This window comes from Staurois parvus, unplaced genomic scaffold (genome assembly GCF_062004578.1).
Source record: "Staurois parvus isolate SC_StPar_1 unplaced genomic scaffold, SC_StPar_1.0 ptg000191l, whole genome shotgun sequence".
Taxonomy (NCBI): domain Eukaryota; kingdom Metazoa; phylum Chordata; class Amphibia; order Anura; family Ranidae; genus Staurois; species Staurois parvus.
This window is the reverse complement of record NW_028317987.1, coordinates 6,596,897-6,620,491: the sequence shown is the minus strand read 5'-3', so window position 1 is coordinate 6,620,491 and position 23,595 is coordinate 6,596,897. Positions and strand designations below refer to the sequence as shown.

Below are 23,595 nucleotides of genomic sequence, written 5' to 3'. Positions count from 1 at the left end.
ACCAAGGCAGAGACTGCAGGTCTGGCCATCCCTTAAATACACCTCCGTAATCAGCTTCAGGTGTTTGGCTGGATGCAAGGTTGAGTCTCTGATTGCCGGGAGCACCCGCTGGCCAGCCCTGGTACTGCAGCCCACAAGGCAGGTGAGTCCCACCATTACTGGCAAGTCCATTCCTGACAGTCACTGTGATGTCTTTTATCTCCAGCAGATGATGATACACACATATATAGTGTGGGAACCCAGATGAACCCCTTCAGGGGCAGAACATTCCCCCACTTCCGGGGCCGGAACATTCTCCTCATTGTGGAGATAAATTCTAGTAATATGGTCCTCTAAACAAACAGCACTGACAATAAATAGACAAGACAAGGACCATCCTGACCATACATGGCCTACAAAGGGCAATAATGACACTACACAGGCAGCCAATGGGCAATCATTACACTATGCAGCCAACACAATGATGGAGTGCCGGGGTCAGGAGTATGGAGCATAGAGCCCCTTACATTGCTGCTCAGGAGGAAGGAAACATTCCTTTGTAACAGAAAATGTATATAAATCTGAGGCTCTTTTAGGAATATCTGGGGTTTCAAAAATGAAAGGAGCTTTATAGGGACTAAAACATTTAATATGTGTAACATTGTTCTGTTTATCTCCTCCTCCCCTCCCCCGCCTGTCTCCTGCACCGCACCCGGGGACTAGCAGGGAGGGGAGATTCCTTGCAGTGTAATGAGAACTGATTGGCTGCTCCTCAGGAAAGGGGAGTGTCCTGTTTATCCTTTCTCCCTTTCACTCCCAGAGCCATTTTGGCATTTTTTGCACATTTAAAAAATCATTTTATCCTGAAGATGACACAAAACCCCCAAAATATCAATTTTCTGAAAGTAGAGACTTTAGAGAATAAAATAGTGGCAGTTCTAATTTTTATGTCACAAAATATTATCACAAAGTCTATGAAATGCCAAATGTCAGTAAAAAATACTCTTAAGCTGATTTCAGGGCATAAAAAGCAGTAAATGACCCATTTATGTGTAAAAATATAAAAGCCCAGGTTGCAGCGAGTAAATAGATATCCAACATGTCAAACCTTAAGTTGTGTGTGCTGAAATGGTGACAACCTTTAGTCCCCGGTATTATCTATAGGGGACACATTTATAGCCCCTTCTAGGTCATCAGTATGGAGTACGGAGGAGGTCTGCTCCTAGAATTATCCTCTCATTCTGGTGTGACCGGCGATATGTAACGTGTATCACAATCAATGTTATCACGTGTAGGCGCTCCAGCGTGTGCTCTTACATTTGGGCGTGCATATATGTGGGGGAGGGGGGGGCCTTAAAATTTTTTAAAGGGAGGAGTTATGTACTTGGTTATAACTTTAATTCTTTGCATTTAAAAAAAACATTTTTACTTAAGGGGACAAAGTCCTCTATGAGATGACGTTTGATGACAGGTTCTCTTTATTGAGACATCCAGGGTCTAAAAGACCCCCAATGTCTCCTCTGTACTCCATTGGATGTAATGTAGTGCACATCGAACCGCATTACATTCTTTGCCAGCCTCGATGGTCGGGAAATCTGTCATAACGTCACTTCTGGGTCAGGACAAGAAGGGAGTGAACGTGTCCGCTCTCCTCCATCCCCTCTACCCTCCGACACCCGCTGAACTGTGCCCACAGATGGGCAAGCAGAGCCGGGGAAGCATAGCAGGTACAGGAGAGGTTCACACACACGGGGTGGCAGAGGCTGGCACCTGAAAGGAGAGCCCTGCGGCTTGCCCTCAGCAGGGATAAAGATTAAACACAATACTTGCCCGGCCCCCAGAACTACATGTCCCGGGCGTCGGGTGATGTAAAGTGACCATCCCTGCATGATGAGCCGACATTGACCTCACAGCACTGCCTCAGAGCAAACTAGTCATAGGAAGGGTCAGATTTATCATTCCTTGTCTGCAGATCTAATACTCATCAAAACCAGTTCAGAGACCAAACAAACCCAACAGAGAAAAGGGGCCCCGGACCTCAAAATTGTAGTAAACACTAAACAGTCCAAACAAAATGTGTTCCCATGGGGGGAGTAGTCCTTCAATGTCCATCAACCCTCCTATTCCCCCCTCACATCCACATCCTATTATTGTGTGACCAATACCATCCAAATCATTCTTACTTTCATTTCCCAAAGTTATCCGTCTACAAGGAGACCTGTATAGATCACATGATGGCACCAATGAGGATGGAGGAGGACCGGAGTCACATGACTGAGAAGATACTAAACCTCACCCTGGAGATCATCTACCTGCTGACCGGAGAGGTGAGGAGGATTCTGGGAGGTCACATGACATCACTCTTATCTCTATTAATAAAACACAGACCTGACCAGAGAGGTGAGGAGGATTCTGGGAGGTCACATGACATCACTCTTATCTCTATTAATAAAACACAGACTAGACCGGAGAGGTGAGGAGGATTCTGGGAGGTCACATGACATCACTTCTATCTCTATTAATAAAACACAGACCTGACCGGAGAGGTGAGGAGGATTCTGGGAGGTCACATGACGTCACTCTCATCTCTATTAATAAAACACAGACCTGACCGGAGAGGTGAGGAGGATTCTGGGAGGTCACATGACATCACTCTCATCTCTATTAATAAAACACAGACCTGACCGGAGAGGTGAGGAGGATTCTGGGAGGTCACATGACATCACTCTCATCTCTATTAATAAAACACAGACCTGACCGGAGAGGTGAGGAGGATTCTGGGAGGTCACATGACATCACTCTTGTCTATTCTGGTCAATAGACCATTTTATTTTTGCACACATTTAGATGATGTCAGGTGGTTGATATTGTTTTATTTTTCTCCTGATCTGTAGGATTATGTTGTAAAGAAGAAGTCTAGTGGGGAGCCAATCTCAGGAGGATGGAGCAGAACCCAGAACCTCACCATGGTGCCTCCATCTCATTCTCTGATACCTGAGAGGGAGAAAGAGCAGAAGATTCTGGAACTGACCACCATGATGGTCCACCTGCTGACAGGAGAGGTGAGCGGTGCCGGGAATTCTGGGACATTCTCCAGTAACAGACAAGGGATGTGTCTGGATGGTGACTGTATCATTGTGTGTGTCAGGTTCCTATAAGGTGTCAGGGTGTCACTGTCTATTTCTCCATGGAGGAGTGGGAGTATTTAGAAGGACACAAGGACCTCTACAAGGACGTCATGATGGACAATCAGCAGACTTTGGGTTTTGTGAAGATTGTAAGGAAGGAATTTCCCCGGAATGAGACGATATTGAAGCTCACCCTGGAGATCCTCAGCCTGCTGACTGGAGAGGTGAGTGTAATGAAGGGGTTAAATCTGACTCGGCTGTACACTGGGAGGTATTCAGAGTCACTTGAAGTCTTCTGATGTTCTGTAATCAATAACGACATCCACACAAGTACTATGAATACATAAAGTGTCCGGACTCTATGAGATTTGGTTATAGCACAAGATGGCGGCATCGGTTATAGAAGAGAACAATCTCAGCTTTAGTCCAATCAGTGAGACCCATGATTACCAGCATGCCACGCCCACCGACCACTAAATCCATGGGTGACATTTCCTGGTGGGTCAGTGAGCCTTACTAGTAAACCATTAGTGACTCTATTATATGACTTCTAGAAGGAGCTATAAATCTGACCCCATTGTCATCATATCATTGGATGGAGATGTCTGTCCTTTGCTGAGTCGGCACATTGTGGCCAATCCCTGGAGAATAAATCTAGAGCTGACCATAGAAGTGAGGGATTATGGGAGAGTGAGATTTATCTTTGTATTACACAGAACTGTACAGGAGTCATGAAGAAATCTACCGACAATGACACCAGAAGGAGATCTCATCGTATGACCACAAGATCCTCGAGAATCCAGAATCCCATCACCATCCCCCCACCTCCATCCCTGATCCCTACAAGACAGAAGACACAGAAGATTCTAGAAGTCACCAAGAAGATGATGGAGCTGCTGACAGGAGAGGTGAGCGGTGCCGGGAATTCTGGGACATTCTCCAGTAACAGACAAGGGATGTGTCTGGATGGTGACTGTATCATTGTGTGTGTCAGGTTCCTATAAGGTGTCAGGGTGTCACTGTCTATTTCTCCATGGAGGAGTGGGAGTATTTAGAAGGACACAAGGATCTCTACAAGGACGTCATGATGGACAATCAGCCGCCCCTCACATCACCGGGTAAGAGGAGACTTTATTGTAAAGGAGAGAGCAGTACGGAGGATCCACCTAGATCCCCCATCATCTGATAAACACATAGAAACAATGGATTGGGTCTCAGGAGATGGGAGACAGCGGTGTAGGACCTCTGCAGCTTGTCTCATGTGGACATCTAGGCACCACTGCTTGCTGAATACCAATATTATGAGGCCTGACCTTTACACTGTATAATTTATTTTGTACATTCCATACTCCTGACCCCTGCACTATATACTCTATGTTATACATTACATACTCCTGACCCCTGCACTATATACTCTATGTTGTACATTACATACTCCTGACCCCTGCACTATATACTCTATGTTGTACATTACATACTCCTGACCCCTGCACTATATACTCTATGTTGTACATTACATACTCCTGACCCCTGCACTATATACTCTATGTTGTACATTACATACTCCTGACCCCTGCACTATATACTCTGTGTTGTACATTCCACACTCCTGACTTCTGCTCTCCCCCTCCCCCCACTGCTATATATACACATAATATGTATTCTCTTTTGTTCCCCCATTTCCTCCCAGCTTGACATTTTATATCGGATGATGTGATTGGAGCACAGACTTTTACATGGTGATAATAATGTGATAACATCCTCCAACTTTGGACCCTTAAACAGAAAGTGATAATGAGGGAGGAGTCAATACCCCAATGATGGTGGTCTTCAGGATCAGTCCAGTCTTCATCTTGGTTGTTCTCCCCCCATCCTCACTCTCTGACCTCTGGTGGGGCTCAGCCCCGCTGTTCTTCATGACTAAATCATGGAGTAAATAAGGAAGTGCAGTTTTTCTGGTGTTGGGAAGATGGCGATGAGTGATAGAGGGGGTGGGGACCCTCGTCCTATAATCCCTTCATCACTGTCCCTCCTATAAAAGACAGTTCTGGTTGTTTCCTCACTCTCTGACTAAGGTCCATGAATAAGGAAATGACCTGGTAGGAGATCAGAGGAGCCATTTCCTAGTTCCCTTGAGGGTGGAATTGTAAGCTCCTCAGAGCCCAAGCTGCCTGATGTGGGCGGAGTCCTGGTTTGGGGGAACCAATCAGCTCCTGTCTAGTAATCCTCTTTGTCTTTGTATTTTAGTCCATGGCCGGGAGATGAGGAAAACCTCCGAGGATTGTCTCACTTTGTCTCCAGACTGGAAAGTAGAAGATGAGGACATCACACAGTATAGTCCAGGAGAAAACCCGGCTCCCTCCAATGTCCATCCGGCACCACCCAGTGTAGATGGACCATCGGATTCCTCGTATCCTGAGGAACCTCAGACTGTGCGGGACCGGGCCGGCCTTCCAACAGGGAAGAAGTTCTCCTGTACTGAGTGTGGGAAATGTTTCCGTTATAAATTTGGTCTTAATAGGCATCAGAGATCTCACACGGGGGAGAAGCCATATTCCTGTCCTGAGTGCGGGAAATGTTTTTCACAGAAATACGGTCTTCACACACATCAGAGATCTCACACGGGGGAGAAGCCGTATTCCTGTCCTGAGTGTGGGAAATGTTTTTCAACTAAGTACTATCTTTACGCACATCAGAGATCTCACACGGGGGAGAAACCATATTCCTGTCCTGAGTGCGGGAAATGTTTTTCACAGAAATACGGTCTTCACACACATCAGAGATCTCACACGGGGGAGAAGCCGTATTCCTGTCCTGAGTGTGGGAAATGTTTTTCAACTAAGTACTATCTTTACGCACATCAGAGATCTCACACGGGAGAGAAGCTGTATTCCTGTCCTGAGTGTGGGAAATGTTTCCGTTATAAATTTGGTCTTAATAGGCATCAGAGATCTCACACGGGGGAGAAGCCATATTCCTGTCCTCAGTGCGGGAAATGTTTTTCACAGAAATACGGTCTTCACACACATCAGAGATCTCACACGGGGGAGAAGCCGTATTCCTGTCCTGAGTGTGGGAAATGTTTTTCAACTAAGTACTATCTTTACGCACATCAGAGATCTCACACGGGAGAGAAGCTGTATTCCTGTCCTGAGTGTGGGAAATGTTTTTCAACTAGGTACTATCTTTACACACATCAGAGATCTCACACGGTGGAGAAGCCGTATTCCTGTTCTGAGTGCGGGAAATGTTTTTCATGCAAGTCCCGTCTTTCCATACATCAGAGGTCTCACACAGGGGAAAAGCCGTATTCCTGTCCTGAGTGCGGGGTATGTTTTTCAGCGAAGGCCAATCTTCAGAAACATCAGAGATGTCACATGGGGGAAATGCCATATTCGTGTCCTGAATGCGGGAAATGTTTTTCAGTGAAGTCCAGTCTTCAGAAACACCAGAAATCTCACACAGGGGAGAAGTCATATTCCTGTTCTGAGTGCAGGAAATGTTTTTCAGATAAGTCCAATCTGTACATACATCAGAGATCTCACACAGGGGAGAAGCCATATTTCTGTTCTGATTGTGGGAAATGTTTTTCACAGACATCTGATCTTTACAGACATCAAAGATCTCACATGGGGGAGAAGCCGTATTCCTGTTCTGAGTGCGGGAAATGTTTTTCACAGAAGTCCAGTCTTAACACACATCAAAGATATCACACAGGGGAGAAGCCGTATTCCTGCCCTGAGTGCGGGAAATGTTTTTCACAGAAGTCCAGTTTTTACTCACATCAGAGATCTCACACGGGGGAGAAGCCATATTCCTGTTCGGAGTGTGGGAAATGTTTTGCAGAAAAATCAAAACTTGTCAGACATCAGAAGTCTCATGTGGTTGAAAAGCCATTTTCCTGTCTTGATTGCAGGAAATGTTTTTTGAAGAAGTCCAGTCTTTACACACATCAGAGGTCTCACACGGGAAAGAAGCCACTTTCCTGTCCTGAGTGAGGGAAATGTTCCTGTTAGAAGCCTTCCATAACCTAATATCATTACTAACATATGTATGAATGTGTTGGATCTTAATAAAATAATTGATTTATTATATTTCAATTTTTCTAGATTTGGAAAAGTGAGATAAACAGACTATTGTTAGTCTATGTGAATACATATGTATATGGATATATATCTTGGGTTTGTTCTCTACATTCTAGTAACATGTGGTAGTAATTAGTCATGAATTGGTTAGCTGGCTTCCCTCCCCCATCTCTGTGGGGAGGAGCTAAAGTTTCACTAATAGGAGAATTGTAAGAATCTATTTCATACATGGTAAGCATACACATTTTATACTGTAATATTTCTTGATTAGGATATTTCTATATGATATAACTTTTATATTAAGATTACTTTTGGGAGAATATATATATATATATATATGTATAGTATATATGTGTAACACATCCCATCCCCCCTGACTGATGGAATGTCAGTGAAGGTTTGATTAGAGGTCCCAGGGATTCATTTTCAGACTCCCTCCTAGGGGAGGGGAGAAGACTGAAGGTTTGTTCTATACATCTGTCACCAGATATTATTGTGGGACTATAAGAACCAGAGAGGAAAACCAGCCAACTTTTAGGAGAAGGTGGGGGCTGAATTGCTCCTTTATAGAGCAGAACAAAGACTTTTTGGTGGCACACTTTTTAGAAGCTGGGCTGAGGAGACTACAGATTCACACAAACAATTTTACATACAATTTTTTTCTCAAGAACATAACTATATTTTTGGACATTATCTAAACATTCTGAATTCCAGTATTTTATTTCTAATTGTATGCAATATTATTAATAAACACATTTTTGAGTTTATGTAAGAGTTGGAAGGACTTTCTATTTTGGAGTTTTCTCATCAATACAAGTTTTAAGGTCTTTTTTTTTTTTTTAAATAATGTTATTGGGAAAGTTAAGGCAGATCAATGTACAGTGGGGATGGAAAGTTTGGGCACCCCAGCTAAAAATGTGTATTAATGTGCATAAAGAAGCCAAGGAAAGATGGAAAAATCTCCAAAAGGCATCAAATTACAGATTAGACATTCTTATAATATGTCAACAAAAGTTAGATTTTATTTCCATCATTTACACTTTCAAAATAACAGAAAACAAAAAAATGGCGTCTGCAAAAGTTTGGGCCCCCTGCAGAGTTTATATCTTGTACTGCCCCCTTTGGCAAGTATCACAGCTTGTAAACGCTTTTTGTAGCCAGCCAAGAGTCTTTCAATTCTTGTTTGGGGTATCTTTGCCCATTCTTCCTTACAAAAGTCTTCCAGTTCTTTGAGATTTCTGGGCTGTCTGTCACGCACTGCTCTTTTAAGGTCTATCCATAGATTTTCAATGATGTTGAGGTCAGGAGATTGTGAAGGCCATGGCAAAACCTTCAGTTTACGCCTCTTGATGTAATCCCCCGTGGATTTCGAGGTGTGTTTAGGATCATTATCCATTTGTAGAAGCCATCCTCTCTTTAACTTCAGCTTTTTCACAGATGGCATCAAGTTACCATCCAAAATTTGCTGAAATTTTATTGAATCCATTTTTCCTTCTACTCGTGAGATGTTCCCTGTGCCACTGGCTGCAACACAACCCCAAAGCATGATTGATCCAACCCCATGCTTAACAGTTGGACAGAGGTTCTTTTCATTAAATTCTGTGCCCCTTCTTCTCCAAACGTACCTTTGCTCATTCCGACCAAAAAGTTCAATTTTAACCTCATCGGTCCACAGAACTTGTTTCCAAAATGCATCAGGCTTGTCTATATGTTCATTTGCAAAGTTCAAAGAATGATTTTTGTGGTGAGGACGTAGAAGAGGTTTTCTCCTGATGACTCTTCCATGAAGACCATATTTGTACAAGTATCTCTTTATAGTGTACCACAACTCCAGTGTCTGCCAGATCTTTCTGGAGGGATCGTGCAGTCAAACATGGGTTTTGAATTGTTTTTCTCCCAGTCCTGCGAGCTGTTCTGTCTGATATTTTTCTTGGTCTTCCAGATCTTGCTTTAACTTCCACTGTTCCTGATGACTGCCATTTCTTAATTACATTCCGAACAGAGGATATTGACATCTGAAAACGCTTTGCTATCTTCTTATAGCCTTCTCCAGCTTTGTGAGCGTCAACTATTTTCAGTTTCAGTTTTCTAGACAACCCATGGTGCTGATTGTTGGGGCAAGGTCAGATGAGTCTGGGCATTTAAAACCTTTGAGATTGACATCACCTGGTCTTCCCAGACGATGATTGAGAACAATCCATGACACTGGCAGGTCTCAGCTTGGCAAAGGGGGCAGTGCATGCTATAAATTCTGCAGGGGGCCCAAACTTTTGCAGACGCCATTTTTTTGTTTTCTGTTATTTTGAAAGTGTAAATGATGGAAATAAAATCTAACTTTTGTTGACATATTATAAGAATGTCTAATCTGTAATTTGATGCCTTTTGGAGATTTTTCCATCTTTCCTTGGCTTCTTTATGCACATTAATACAAATTTTTAGCTGGGGTGCCCAAACTTTCCATCCCCACTGTACATACAAATATGGATTACAGTCCGAACATAGACACAATATGCAGCATCCCGTTTTCAAGATGGGCTATGGGTTTGAATCAGGGTGGATTTGATTTAAATCAAACTGATTTAAATCACGATTTAAATCCTAGTTTTCTACATAAAGACTAATTCTTGCTGGTATAACTTTAATATACAAGTAGATGAAGATTTTTAGAATAACAACTTTTCATATTAGTTTTTTTATCCCCAGTTTAATAGGTTCATCATTCTTATTTGGACAACTTTTCTGTTGTAATTAGGAAGGAGAAAAATAATCATTACCTTTATAATAACAATGTAAATAGATTTATTCAACTGAAACAACAACATTCCAGCATCTGTTATTCGCTTAAACATCCATGTTTGTTAACTAAATTGGCTAAACAAAATATATATATTTTAAGAAACTTAGACTGTCAGCCCCTCCCTCCTCACACTGTCGGCCCCTCCCTCCTCATACTGTCGGCCCCTTCCTCCTCACACTGTCGGCCCCTTCCTCCTCGAACTGTCGGCCCCTTCCTCCTCGCACTGTCGGCCCCTCCCTCCTCGCACTGTCGGCCCCTCCCCCCTCGCACTGTCGGCCCCTTCCCCCTCGCACTGTCGGCCCCTCCCTCCTCACACTGTCGGCCCCTCCCTCCTCACACTGTCGGCCCCTTCCTCCTCGCACTTAGTTTCACTTTCTTCTTGTGCAGATCTATTCCACTCCAAACAATCAGAAAAATATTGTTTCTATTCTATTCACTGAACTTCTTGCACCTTGGCAGTGAAGGGGTTGATTCTGTATTCATCGGTTTGTAGAAGTTAGGATGAAGGTCTTTTTCTTAACTCTGTTCCTGTTATAACATTTTTGCTGTGAAGAAGAGGCATGTGATCTCCGCTGAGTCAAATTCAGTTTTGAGAACTGCAAAAGTAAACCAACATCTGTGATAATATCTTGTAGGCAGAGAAACTGCCCAATAATCTTACAGAAACCTCTGGAGAGCGCGACATTGTGAATGGATTCATGGAATTTATGTACCAGAAACCTCTGGAGAGCGTGACATTGTGAATGGATTCATGGAATTTATGTACCAGAAACCTCTGGAGAGCGTGACATTGTGAATGGATTCATGGAATTTATGTACCAGAAACCTCTGGAGAGCGTGACATTGTGAATGGATTCATGGGATTTATGTACCAGAAACCTCTGGAGAGCGTGACATTGTGAATGGATTCATGGGATTTATGTACCAGAAACCTCTGGAGAGCGTGACATTGTGAATGGATTCATGGAATTTATGTACCAGAAACCTCTGGAGAGCGTGACATTGTGAATGGATTCATGGGATTTATGTACCAGAAACCTCTGGAGAGCGTGACATTGTGAATGGATTCATGGGATTTATGTACCAGAAACCTCTGGAGAGCGTGACATTGTGAATGGATTCATGGGATTTATGTACCAGAAACCTCTGGAGAGCGCGACATTGTGAATGGATTCATGGAATTTATGTACCAGAAACCTCTGGAGAGCGTGACATTGTGAATGGATTCATGGAATTTATGTACCAGAAACCTCTGGAGAGCGTGACATTGTGAATGGATTCATGGAATTTATGTACCAGAAACCTCTGGAGAGCGTGACATTGTGAATGGATTCATGGAATTTATGTACCAGAAACCTCTGGAGAGCGTGACATTGTGAATGGATTCATGGAATTTATGTACCAGAAACCTCTGGAGAGCGTGACATTGTGAATGGATTCATGGAATTTATTTACCAAAAATATTAAACATATACAGCCTTATTCTACATAATTAAAAAACGAATCTTTATTTCATGATGGAATAACCTTTGGATGGTAATATATTTTTCTCAAAAAGCATTTTATTTAAAAAAATCAGATTTAAATTAAAAAAATCTACTTCCGGTTCCGGCGCAGCATGAGCTAGGGGACAGATCCCGCGGCTCCGGACACACCGGCTTATAAATACCTCCCCCTGCACCGAGGGACCTACCTGTCAGGCACGGGAGTGCCTCTAAGTCTCCCCCATCTGATCCCGTATGGATAGATATCTGCGGCTGGCGGCACCCGGCCCTGATCCCGCGGCTCGGTCACTGGGGAACATCTCTCCCCCTCTTGCAGCCAAGATGGCCGCCGCACATGATCAGTGCAGCAGCGGCATCAGCATTAGCTGCAACAGGGACGACAGCACGGATGCCAGACTGGCAGGCATGGAAACTGAGCCTGCAGCAGACCCAGAAGCAAGTAGGGGGGTCTCACAACTGTCACACACCTCTCCACCAGGGCAGGCTGATACCAGTGGTCCTATGGACCAATATGAAAAAATTGCACAGGCGGTGGCCTCACTATTGCTACCTACCATCACAGAGGCAGTAGACAGGGCCGTTACGCAGGGCATGGGAACAACTGAGAGGGGACCTGGGAGAAAATGTTAAGTGCATAACTGACACGGAGCAGCGCATCTCTGATCTGGAGGATGAGGTCCAAGCGATACAGGCGGGGGCCACACATTCAAAGCGGGCGCAACAAACCATAATGGACAAACTAGATGACCTAGAAAACCGCTCTCACAGGAATAACCTGCGTGTCATAGGCCTCCCAGAATCCTACAATTCAGATTCATTGTCTGATATCTGCTCTAAATGCATACCTGCAGCCTTAGGTATCACGACTCCATGCCAGGTTGAACGGGCACATCGTTTGGGCGCACCCTCCAACGACAGACGCACACCCCGTTCGACAATAGTCAAATATCTCAATTACGCTGACCGGTCGGCCATACTCAATTCCTTTCACAACTCAGATTATTATTGCAGATTATTCTCAAGAAGCATCTCGTAAGAGAAAATCGTTTCAACAGATTTGCAGCATATTATTCCAAAAAGGGATCAAATTTACCTTAGCGTATCCTGCTACACTCCGCTTCACCACACCTACAGGAGAACCTAAATCATTTGCACATCCAGAGGAAGCCCTTCTATTCCTTCAACATAATAATCTATCCGATGTTGCTGGCCCTCCACTATCACAGCGTTCACGAGATCCCACCCCGAGAGATCAGTGTAGCCCAAGAAAGGAACCGCCAAAACGCCAACGGGTCAATTTTACCTCAGCAAAACAAAGACCACCCTGAGAGCTGATGCTCCCGTCACCTAGGCACCTGCTCACAATTTGTCCCCCAGGTTAATGTTCTCTTGAGCCTTCTTTTGCTCCTAATTTGAGGCTAAGCTAGGAAATAATTAGGCTTTGTTGCCATGTTTGCCTTTAGCCATTTCATGTTACTGTTGCGGCTGCGTCTTGGCGCATTTCCTTGCCTGCGATACTGAGGTTGAGGCCAGGACGAGCTGCCCCTCCTTCAAAGATGGTCCAGGCAACCATCGGGTTTATTCACTTGCCACTAATATTATTATTGTATTGGTTCATGCAGCCTCTTGGTGCAGAATGCACACCCTATCACTTCCGGTAACGCGGGCGAGGATAGGAGCTAACATGCGGAATAATGTGAAGTCCTTCATGCCTAGGCAGTTTATTATATATATTGTATTTTTGCTGGACCCCTGTTGGGTCATAACGAGATGTGTATCTTTCCATCCTCTCTCTTCTCTTTCCTCCCTTCTTATCTTTATTTCTATTTTCTGCTTACCCGGGGACCTTCTGGAGCCTCCTTCATCTACAACACGAGAGATTAGGACATATAGCGATACCCTAAGAGAGTTGACACCAAGTAGCATTGCTTTTAATTCACCTCTGAACACTTACATACCCGAGCCTCCATGACCCGTATAATATCGTGGAACGTTAAGGGCCTAAGATCCCCCCACAAGCGTATGGCCATTCTTCGCCATCTTAAGCGATTGAAAACGGACATCGCATTTCTGCAAGAAACACATCTGACACAATCAGACTTTTCACGTCTCAATAAACTATGGGTGGGTCAAGTATTGGGATCTCCCTTGCAGAGAGGTAAAGCGGCAGTAATCATTCTTATACATAAGCGTCTTACTCCAGACATTCTAACACTAGCTGCGGATGATGAGGGACGATATGTGGCGGCGCATGTCAAGTTGGGAGCCTCCTCCTTAGCGTTCGTCAACATATATGCCCCAAACTCTTCACCTAAGCCCTTCTTTCAAGACATATCCTCTAGAATAGGGAACCTCTTGCACCTCCCGCTCGTGATGGGAGGTGACTTTAATCTATGTATGAATACACAGGAAGATCAACTCAAATCTTCCACCTCAATTCACCTATCTCCCCCAACACCCCCCCAACACACGTTATTAAAAAACTTTACAGAGGCACTACAACTCACAGACGTATGGCGTCTGAGTCATCCAGAAGGAAGAGAATTTACTTTCTTTTCTACTGTTCATCATCCCTTGTCCAGAATTGACTATTTCTTTGTCAATCCCGTCTTATTAAACAACGTTACAGAATCTACTATACATGACATAGCAATCTCTGATCATTCCCCGATCTCTCTATCAGTCCAGACACTACAACCTCCACTCCATACAGCCACATGGCGCTTCCCTTCATATTTAGCAAATGATCAGGATTCGCTTCGGGTACTGAACACCGCCTGGAACGAGTATTGTGATACTAATGCAGAGCACCGAGATAACCCCAATCTATTCTGGGAGACGGGCAAGGCTGTGTTACGAGGCAGAATTATTGCATTTGCTGCAACGTACAAGAAAAACCTACTTCGAAATTATACAGAAGCAAGTGCTAGTCTAAGACAAGATCAAAAGGATTTGGCAAGTCTCAACTCTCCTGATCATAGGAAAGCTTGGACGGAGGCCAAACAACGCTTTGATACATGGGCAGCAGCTCAAGAAGCTACATGACAATCCTATAGTGACCTTCAATTCCATAAATTTGGCAATAAGCCGGGCAAACTGCTAGCAAGACTATGCAAAAAACCGTACACTCCCACCCTCTGTACATCTCTGAAAGACACACAGAGGCAATTAAAAAGTGACCCTTCAGATATTATTTCTATACTGGAAAAATTTTATCAAAATCTTTATGGCCCAGACCCTATAGATACTGCTAGGGCCACCTCCTTTCTGGATCAAATCTCCTTACCTCATTTAGACACAATGACACTTCAAACTCTAAATGCCCCCATTACTCAATCGGACATCTCTTTAGCCATTAAAACTCTCACAAATGGCAAAGTTCCCGGACCTGATGGCTACACAGCCGAATTTTATAAACTTATGGCCAAAACCCTTTCCCCCACCTTGCAATCGGTGTTTCAATCAATTCAGGGGGGGGGAGCTATTTACCCTCCGGATCTCAAGCACACATAAAACTGATTGCCAAAAAAGACAAAGATCCATCGGACCCCGGATCATATCGGACGATTTCTTTATTGAACCTAGACGCAAAACTCCTGTCAAAAATTATTGCTTCACGACTTGCAACTACACTACCCAATCTCATACATTCCTCACAAGCGGGTTTTATACCGGGTCGATCGGCAACATCAAATATCGGCAAAGTGTTGTCGGTTCTAAACCAAGCCTCTAGTGTTACATCTCTGGATACAGCAATTGTCTCATTGGACGCTGAGAAGGCATTCAACAATGTAAATTTCGAATAGCTTTTCTTGACACTACAGCGGTTTGGATTTGAGGGCTCTATTATGCATCTGATCCAAGCAATGTATTCATCCCCAACAGCTCAGGTGGTAACGGCTGGCCTCACATCTAACCCGATTCAGTTGCACAAGGGCACTAGACAGGGATGTCCTTTATCCCCCCTACTTTTCAACCTGGCCCTGGAACCATTAGCACGCTTCCTATTATTTCAATCTGAACTTCATGGTATCACAATTAACCAACAGGAGCTGAGACTTGCTTTATTCACAGATGATATTTTAATCTTCACCTCTAACCCATCCTTGGACCTGCCATACATACAGCGTGTCTTCTCCTCCTTCTGGCTGTTTTTTTCGGGACTCCAAATAAACTTTTCTAAAAGTGAGGTGCTTCCACTATGCCAATCACGGACTCCGCTCTGGACTCAATACTCAGTCTTTAAAATTGCACATAAACATATCACATATCTAGGCATAAAAATAGGGAAATTAGCTTCCTCTCTATACACGCTAAATTATACGCCAATGATTGCTAAGATCACTGGGGAACTGGAAATGTGGAAGGACCTACCGCTCTCACTTTTGGGCAGATCGCATCTTTTTAAGATGGTAAGCTTCCCAAAACTTCTCTATCCACTACAGACCATTCCTCTCCTCCTCAAACACAGCGACATAACCAAATTACATCGGGCTCTCTCAAAATTTTTATGGAAGGCCAAACGTCCCCATATAGCGCTTACCAAATTATTTGTACCCCGCAGTGAAGGAGGCTCAGGCCCCCCAAATATACGGGTCTACAATCTCTCATGCATCCTACGTGTTGGTTTAGACTGGCTCACTCATTCCTCCAATTACTCCGATTACCATATTGATTCTGCGATAGCTCATCCCTATGACCCTGCAGCCCTATTACACAGTAATGTCAACTCTCTTCCACCACACTTAAAACATAACTCACTCATCCGCGACACCCTTATTGCATGGAGGGAGGTAAGGCGAAAACTGGGGGTCTCACCGTGGCTGTATCGCTTTCTCCCTATCCAGCATAACCCCTCTTTCTCTCCTCCGCAATCCTATGATACTTACGAAATGTGGTCAAACAAAAATGTAACCCTGATACATCACCTATACGACACTTCTATGGGCTCTCCAAAACCTCTCAACGAAATTCTACAAACATATGAACTACCAGCTCATCACTTCTTCTATATCCTCCAAGTAAGGAACTATGTCAACTCCATTGCACCTATCAAATCTAATAGATTCTGTACGACATTTCTGGATGTAATGACAAACTCTCGAAATTATAAAATTTCATCCATATATGGACCTCTGAACCTACTATATGCCAAACCCTTCAAGTCATACACTGCTGCAAAATCTTGGGTCAAAGATTTTAACAACTCTTTTACATCAGATCACTTGCTATCAGGCTTCAACTCCACATGCGCTTTCAACCACAACAAATTTTGGCAGGAACAACTCAAACTCCTGCACGGTGCCTACATGCCCTGTCAATACTCACGAAATGGTTTGGCTCAGTCTATCTGTCCTCTGTGTGGTCAGCAAAAACCTTCTCTACACCATAGACTATGGCTCTGTCCTATGATTTCCACATTCTGGAAGCAAGTGGTCACTTTCATATCAAGAATCACATCGTTTCAACTTCCAATCCACCCACTACCTCTTCTTTTTGGATACCTGGATCAACCAGTTATTGGTCTTTTCTCTTCCCAATCATCCACTTTCAAGAATAACAAACCCTGGATGTCCACATTCCTGCTAATAGCGAGACGAGATGTTCTTCGTAAATGGATCTCCAACTCCCCTCCGACTCTATCCGACATCAGAAAAGAGCTCAACTCTCTTTTACATCTTGACAGACTCGATCTACTCATTTCTCCGACATCTTCAAAGGAGTCTTTCTATCTTCTCAAATGGAAAACATACATCATAGGATCCATCCAAGGAGCAGTCCTTTTTTTTTACAAAACTCCAACATCTTGTGTTGTACATCATAGTCTTCCTTGAGTCCTGGGTATTAGAGATAATGGGACTATTGAACACTTAATCGTGGATTTGATAGCTATGACACTTATTAGACTTCCTTATCAGTACTGTTACTTTGATGCCGTATCACACCACCTTGTCAGTGTTATGTATATTCTGTAAAAATCAAATAAAAATATCTTTAAAAAAAAAAAAAAATGTGTCACACGATGTCAGGTTCTCCTTTCTCTCCTCCCTGAGTGTGTATTTAGAGGCGGAGCTCCTTCTGGAATGGCAGTTGGAGGCGGAGTCTAGGAGGGAGACTGACAGAACCCGCAGCAGACTTGCAGGAGTGAGCGAGGAGGATCCGGTTCCTTTACCATCGGAGATGAGGAGAGTGTGAAGGATGTTTCTGACTCTGGGAGCTGAAAAGCTGGGAGTCCTATTGGTGTGGTAAGGGGGAAGCACTACTAGGGGGCGCCCTCACCATCTTGTGTACAAGAGGTGGAAGAAGGCGTGGCTACACTACAGCCGCCATGTTTGGAAGGCGGAGCACTTTCACACCTTATCAACTTTTCACTGTTTGGTGGATTTTTGGAGTAAAATAAGTGGATTGAAGTAGATGCAAAGTGGAAGCGGTGGACTTGCAGAGAACACTATACTGAGCACACAATATTGTCCATCTCCATGGATTTGCACAGGATTTGAGATGATTTCCTATAGCAGCAAATCTGATGAGATGAATGAAGTGGGTGTAAAGTGGAAGCAGTGGATCTGCAGGGAGCAGCATCTTGAGCACAAAGCACTTTATGTTGTGGATGGATTTGCACACGGTTCAGTTTCCTTCATTTATTGATAAACCCCATAATACCAATGAAGTGGGTGTAAAGTGGAAGCAGTGGATGTGCAGAGAATAGGATTTGGAGCCCCGAGCTCTTTATCTCTGAATGTCTCCACATATTTGTAGTGTATTTGTGATGATTTCTGTGCACACACAATAGGACAGCGCTGTGACACATAATGCTCTCATGGGGGTAGGAGTAAAGGTGGGAATGCTGGGAATGGTGGGAATGCTGCATGCTGGACTCTCAGCTTACAGTGATGGTAGAAGAGGCTCATTGAAAGGTTTAAGGGTCTTGCTAGGAAGGAGCAAATTCTTGGAAGAGTCTCTCCACGGCTGAGACTTATCCTACGTATCTGGAGTCTGGGATATGAAGAAGAGGAGGAGGAGAATCCAAAGGTCTGCTCTGAGATTAGGAAGGAGAGGAGGTGGACAATCCAAAGGTCTGCTCTGAGGTTAGGAAGGAGAGGGGGAGGAGGATAATCCAAAGGTCTGCTCTGAGGTTAGGAAGGAGAGGAGGACAATCCAAAGATCTGCGCTGAGGCTAAGAAGGAAAGGGGGAGGAGGCCAATCCAAAGATCTGCTCTGAGGTTAGGAAGGAGAGGAGGAGGACAATCCAAAGGTCTGCTCTGAGGCTAAGAAGGAAAGGGGGAGGAGGCCAATCCAAAGGTCTGCTCTGAGGTTAGGAAGGAGAGGAGGACAATCCAAAGATCTGCGCTGAGGCTAAGAAGGAAAGGGGGAGGAGGCCAATCCAAAGATCTGCTCTGAGGTTAGGAAGGAGAGGAGGAGGACAATCCAAAGGTCTGCTCTGAGGCTAAGAAGGAAAGGGGGAGGAGGCCAATCCAAAGATCTGCTCTGAGGTTAGGAAGGAGAGGAGGAGGACAATCCAAAGGTCTGCTCTGAGGTTAGGAAGGAGAGGAGGAGGACAATCCAAAGGTCTGCTCTGAGGTTAGGAAGGAGAGGAGGAGGAGGACAATCCAAAGGTCTGCTCTGAGGTTAGGAAGGAGAGGAGGAGGAGGACAATCCAAAAGGTCTGCTCTGAGGTTAGGAAGGAGAGGAGGAGGACAATCCAAAGGTCTGCTCTGAGGTTAGGAAGGAGAGGAGGAAGAGGACAATCTAAAGGTCTGCTCTGAGGTTAGGAAGGAGAGGAGGAGGACAATCCAAAAGTCTGCTCTGAGGTTAGGAAGGAGAGGAGGAGGACAATCCAAAGGTCTGCTCTGAGGTTAGGAAGGAGAGGAGGAGGAGGACAATCCAAAGGTCTGCTGTGAGGTTAGGAAGGAGAGTATAGATCTTTGAAAACCAGAAAAGGGAATTCCAAGAGAAAGAAACCAAAGAAATGAAGCAGTTACTTGTTTGCAACATTTTATAACAGAAACTAAGAAAACATTATTTTAGTTTTATTTTAATGTTTGGTCTTTTATAGCATAAAAATAAAATCCCAGAGAGGAATAAATCCCACCAAAAGAAAGTGCAATTTGTGTGAAAAATGATACAAATGTCATATAGTACAATGTTACATTCCTGAGTAATTGTCATTGGAAGTGTGAGAGCGCAGAAAGCTGAAAATTGTCCAGGGCTGGAAGGGGGGAAAGTACCCTGTACTGAGGGGGTTTAATGAAAATGACATTATGGCCACTAGATGGCGCCAATGATCATATGAAATAAGAACATGACCAAAACTTGTCACAGCTGGATGAAGGCTCCTCACATTCCTTCAAATTATGTTTTTTTTAAATAGACCTCCAAGTGTTTGTGAAATCTCCCACCACAAAATGTACTCATAGGTCAGGATTCCATTTTTATTCTCCTGCCATCAATGGCCGACCAGGTCCCACACTTCATCCATGTCTTTGGGGGCCTCTGATCTCCTTATCAACTGTTTCATCCATGATGAAGATTAGCCATGGAGTATATCTGAGGTGTATATCAGGGTGTGCTTCTTGCCCACATGAGAGCTGGGATGTCCAGCAACATTCATCTAGAAGACATTTCCCACACTCAAGGCACTAATACACCTCCAGGGTTGTGTGGGATCCCTGATGTACAGGAACACAGGACTTCAGTGAGGAACATTTCCCTCACTCAGGACAGGAAAGTGGCTTCTCCCCCATGTGAGATCTCTGATGTCTGGAAAGATTGCACTTCCATGAAAAAAATTTCCCACACTCAGAACAGGAATACGGCTTCTCCCCTGTGTGAGATCTCTGATGTGTGTGAAGATGGGGCTTATTTGAAAAACATTTACCGCACTCAGGACAGGAAAATGGCTTCTCCCCCGTGTGAGATCTCTGATGTGTGTAAAGATTGGACTTCCGTGAAAAACATTTCTCGCACTCAGGACAGGAATACGGCTTCTCCCCCGTGTGAGTTCTCAGATGTGCGTGAAGATGAGACTTATTTGAAAAACATTTCCCACAATCAGGACAGGAATACGGCTTCTCCCCCGTGTGAGTTCTCAGATGTGTGTAAAGATTGGACTTCTGTGAAAAACATTTCCCGCACACAGAACAGGAATACGACTTCTTTCCCGTGTGAGCTTTCTGATGTCTGCAAAGAACAGACTTGTATAAAAAACATTTCCCACACTCAGGACAGGAATATGGCTTCTCCCCGGTGTGAGATCTATGATGTGTGAATAGACTGGACAAACTTGAAAAACATTTCCCGCACTCAGAACAGGAATTCGGCTTTTCCCCTGTGTGAGATCTCTGATGTCTGCAAAGATCGGACTTCTCTGAAAAACATTTCCCACACTCAGGTTCCTCAGGATAAGAGGAATCCGATGGTCCATCTACACTGGGTGGTGCCGGATGGACATTGGAGGGAGCCGGGTTTTCTTCTGGACTATACTGTGTGATGTCCTCATCTTCTACTTTCCAGTCTGGAGACAAAGTGAGACAATCCTCGGAGGTTTTCCTCATCTCCCGGCCATGGACTAAAAGACAAAGAGGATTACTAGACAGGAGCTGATTGGTTCCCCCAAACCAGGACTCCGCCCACATCAGGCAGCTTGGTCTCTGAGGAGTTTACAATTCCATCCTCAAGGGAACTAGGAAATGGCTCCTCTGATCTCCTACCAGGTCATTTCTTTATTCATGGACTTTGTCAGAGAGTGAGGAAACAACCAGAACTGTCTTTTATAGGAGGGACAGTGATGAGGGGATTATAGGAAGAGGGTCCCCACCCCCTCTATCACTCATCGCCATCTTCCCAACACAAGAAGTACTGCACTTATTTAGTCCATGATTTAGTCATGAAGAACAGCGGGGCTGAGCCCCACCAGAGGTCAGAGAGTGAGGATGGGGGGAGAACAACCAAGATGAAGACTGGACTGATCCTGAAGACCAAAATCATTGGGGTATTGACTCCTCCCTCATTATCACTTTCTGTTTAAGGGTCCAAAGTTGGAGGACGTTATCACATTATTATCACCATGTAAAAGTCTGTGCTCCAATCACATCATCCGATATAAAATGTCCAGCTGGGAGGAAATGGGGGGAACAAAAGAGAATCCATATTATGTGTATATATAGCAGTGGGGGGAGGGGGAGAGCAGAAGTCAGGACTATGGACTGTACAACATGGAGTATATAGTGCAGGGGTCAGGGGGATGTAATGTACAACATAGAGTATATAGTGCAGGGGTCAGGAGTATGTAATGTACAACATAGAGTATATAGTGCAGGGGTCAGGAGTATGTAATGTACAACAGAGTATATAGTGCAGGGGTCAGGAGTATGTAATGTACAACATAGAGTATATAGTGCAGGGGTCAGGAGTATGTAATGTACAACAGAGTATATAGTGCAGGGGTCAGGAGTATGTAATGTACAACACAAAGTATCTAGTGCAGGGGTCAGGAGTATGTAATGTACAGCATAGAGTATATAGTGCAGGGGTCAGGAGTATGTAATGTACAGCATAGAGTATATAGTGCAGGGGTCAGGAGTATGTAATGTACAACAGAGTATATAGTGCAGGGGTCAAAAGTATGTAATTTACAACATAGAGTATATAGTGCAGGGGTCAGGAGTATGTAATGTACAATGTAGAGTATATAGTGCAGAAGTCAGGAGGATGTAATGTACAACATAGAGTATATAGTGCAGGGGTCAGGAGTATGTAATGTACAACATAGAGTATATAGTGCAGGGGTCAGGAGTATGTAATGTACAACATAGAGTATATAGTGCAGGGGTCAGGAGTATGTAATGTACAACATAGAGTATATAGTGCAGAAGTCAGGAGTATGTAATGTACAACATAGAGTATATAGTGCAGGGGTCAGGAGTATGTAATGTACAACATAGAGTATATAGTGCAGGGGTCAGGAGTATGTAATGTACAATATAAATTATATAGTGTAAGGGTCAGGTCTCATAATATTGGTGTTCAGTAATCAGTGGAAGATTAATTGTTTACTGTAGACAAGTTGCAGAGATCCCACACCGCTGCCTCCCATCTCCTGAGACTGCACTCAGTGACTTGGGTCTGAGACACTACAGACATATCCCTCCACCCGGCACAGCCAGCAGATAACAGAGAAGGTCCCCTGGAGGAGTCAGGCACAAGGCAGGAGACCCCAGTCACATGTCCTGGGTGCCTACATTATGCAATGCTTATAGGAAAAATCATCATTTTTCTGCCAGCTGAACCCCAGAACCTCCATAAATCCAGTCTAGATACATAAATTGTGTCTGCAGCACAGAGAAGGAAGATTATCCGAGAGAAATCCAGGAATACAGGACGGGGAACACAGCTCAGGAAAGTGACCAGGGGATTACAGGCTGATATCACCCAGTCCCCGCCCTACTCTGGACCAATCAGTGAGCAGTATGGGTGGAGGAATGGATTTAGTGTTCATGACCCACCTGTGCTGATCTCTGTAGGAGTGTCCTCCTCTATAAATGTCCCCGTTATTCCATCCTCCTCCATAGACTGCTGATCATCCCTCACATACGCCTCTTCTTCTTCTGCTTTCACCTCAAATTCTATATCGATTGGATCTCCACTCTAAATCAAGGAAATGAGAGAAAATATCATCTGTAAAATGTAAGATTTATGATTGTGACATCACACACAAAATCCACACATTGTCTCCCTTCACAGAAGCAGATCACATGTGATATGTCGGTACATTTCCCCTAAATACCGCATGCCATCCTGAAACTGTCCATTTCCTATCCCGTGTTGCGGTATTGACCACAAACACTGAACACGCTCAGTAAATACCGCATGAACAGGCGTTACATTCACAGAAGGAAATAAAGAATGAAATGCATGCGGTCATTAATTAGTGGTGGAGACATGCGGCATTCAGGAAATGTGTACTGCTTGGTAAAGAGTGGGCGGCCGCTGGCATTATTATTATTATTATTATTATACAGTATTTATAAAGCTCCAATAGTTTGCTCAGCGCTGTACATTACAAAGGGGGACAGAACATGTGACAGAACAACAACAATACA

The 23,595-nt window shown here is 44.1% G+C and overlaps 1 protein-coding gene across 1 annotated transcript; it reads left to right on the top strand.

The window, feature by feature from the left end:
* Positions 1-2,181: 2,181 nt before the first annotated feature.
* On the top strand, positions 2,182-5,348 carry LOC149461933 (uncharacterized). The gene is made up of 3 exons (XM_089677683.1): positions 2,182-2,306; positions 2,874-3,331; positions 3,824-5,348. The coding sequence occupies exons 2-3, from the start codon at positions 3,167-3,169 to the stop codon at positions 4,109-4,111; spliced, it is 453 nt and encodes a 150-aa protein (XP_089533809.1). The 5' UTR covers positions 2,182-2,306; positions 2,874-3,166; the 3' UTR covers positions 4,112-5,348.
* The last annotated feature ends 18,247 nt before the right edge of the window (positions 5,349-23,595 follow it).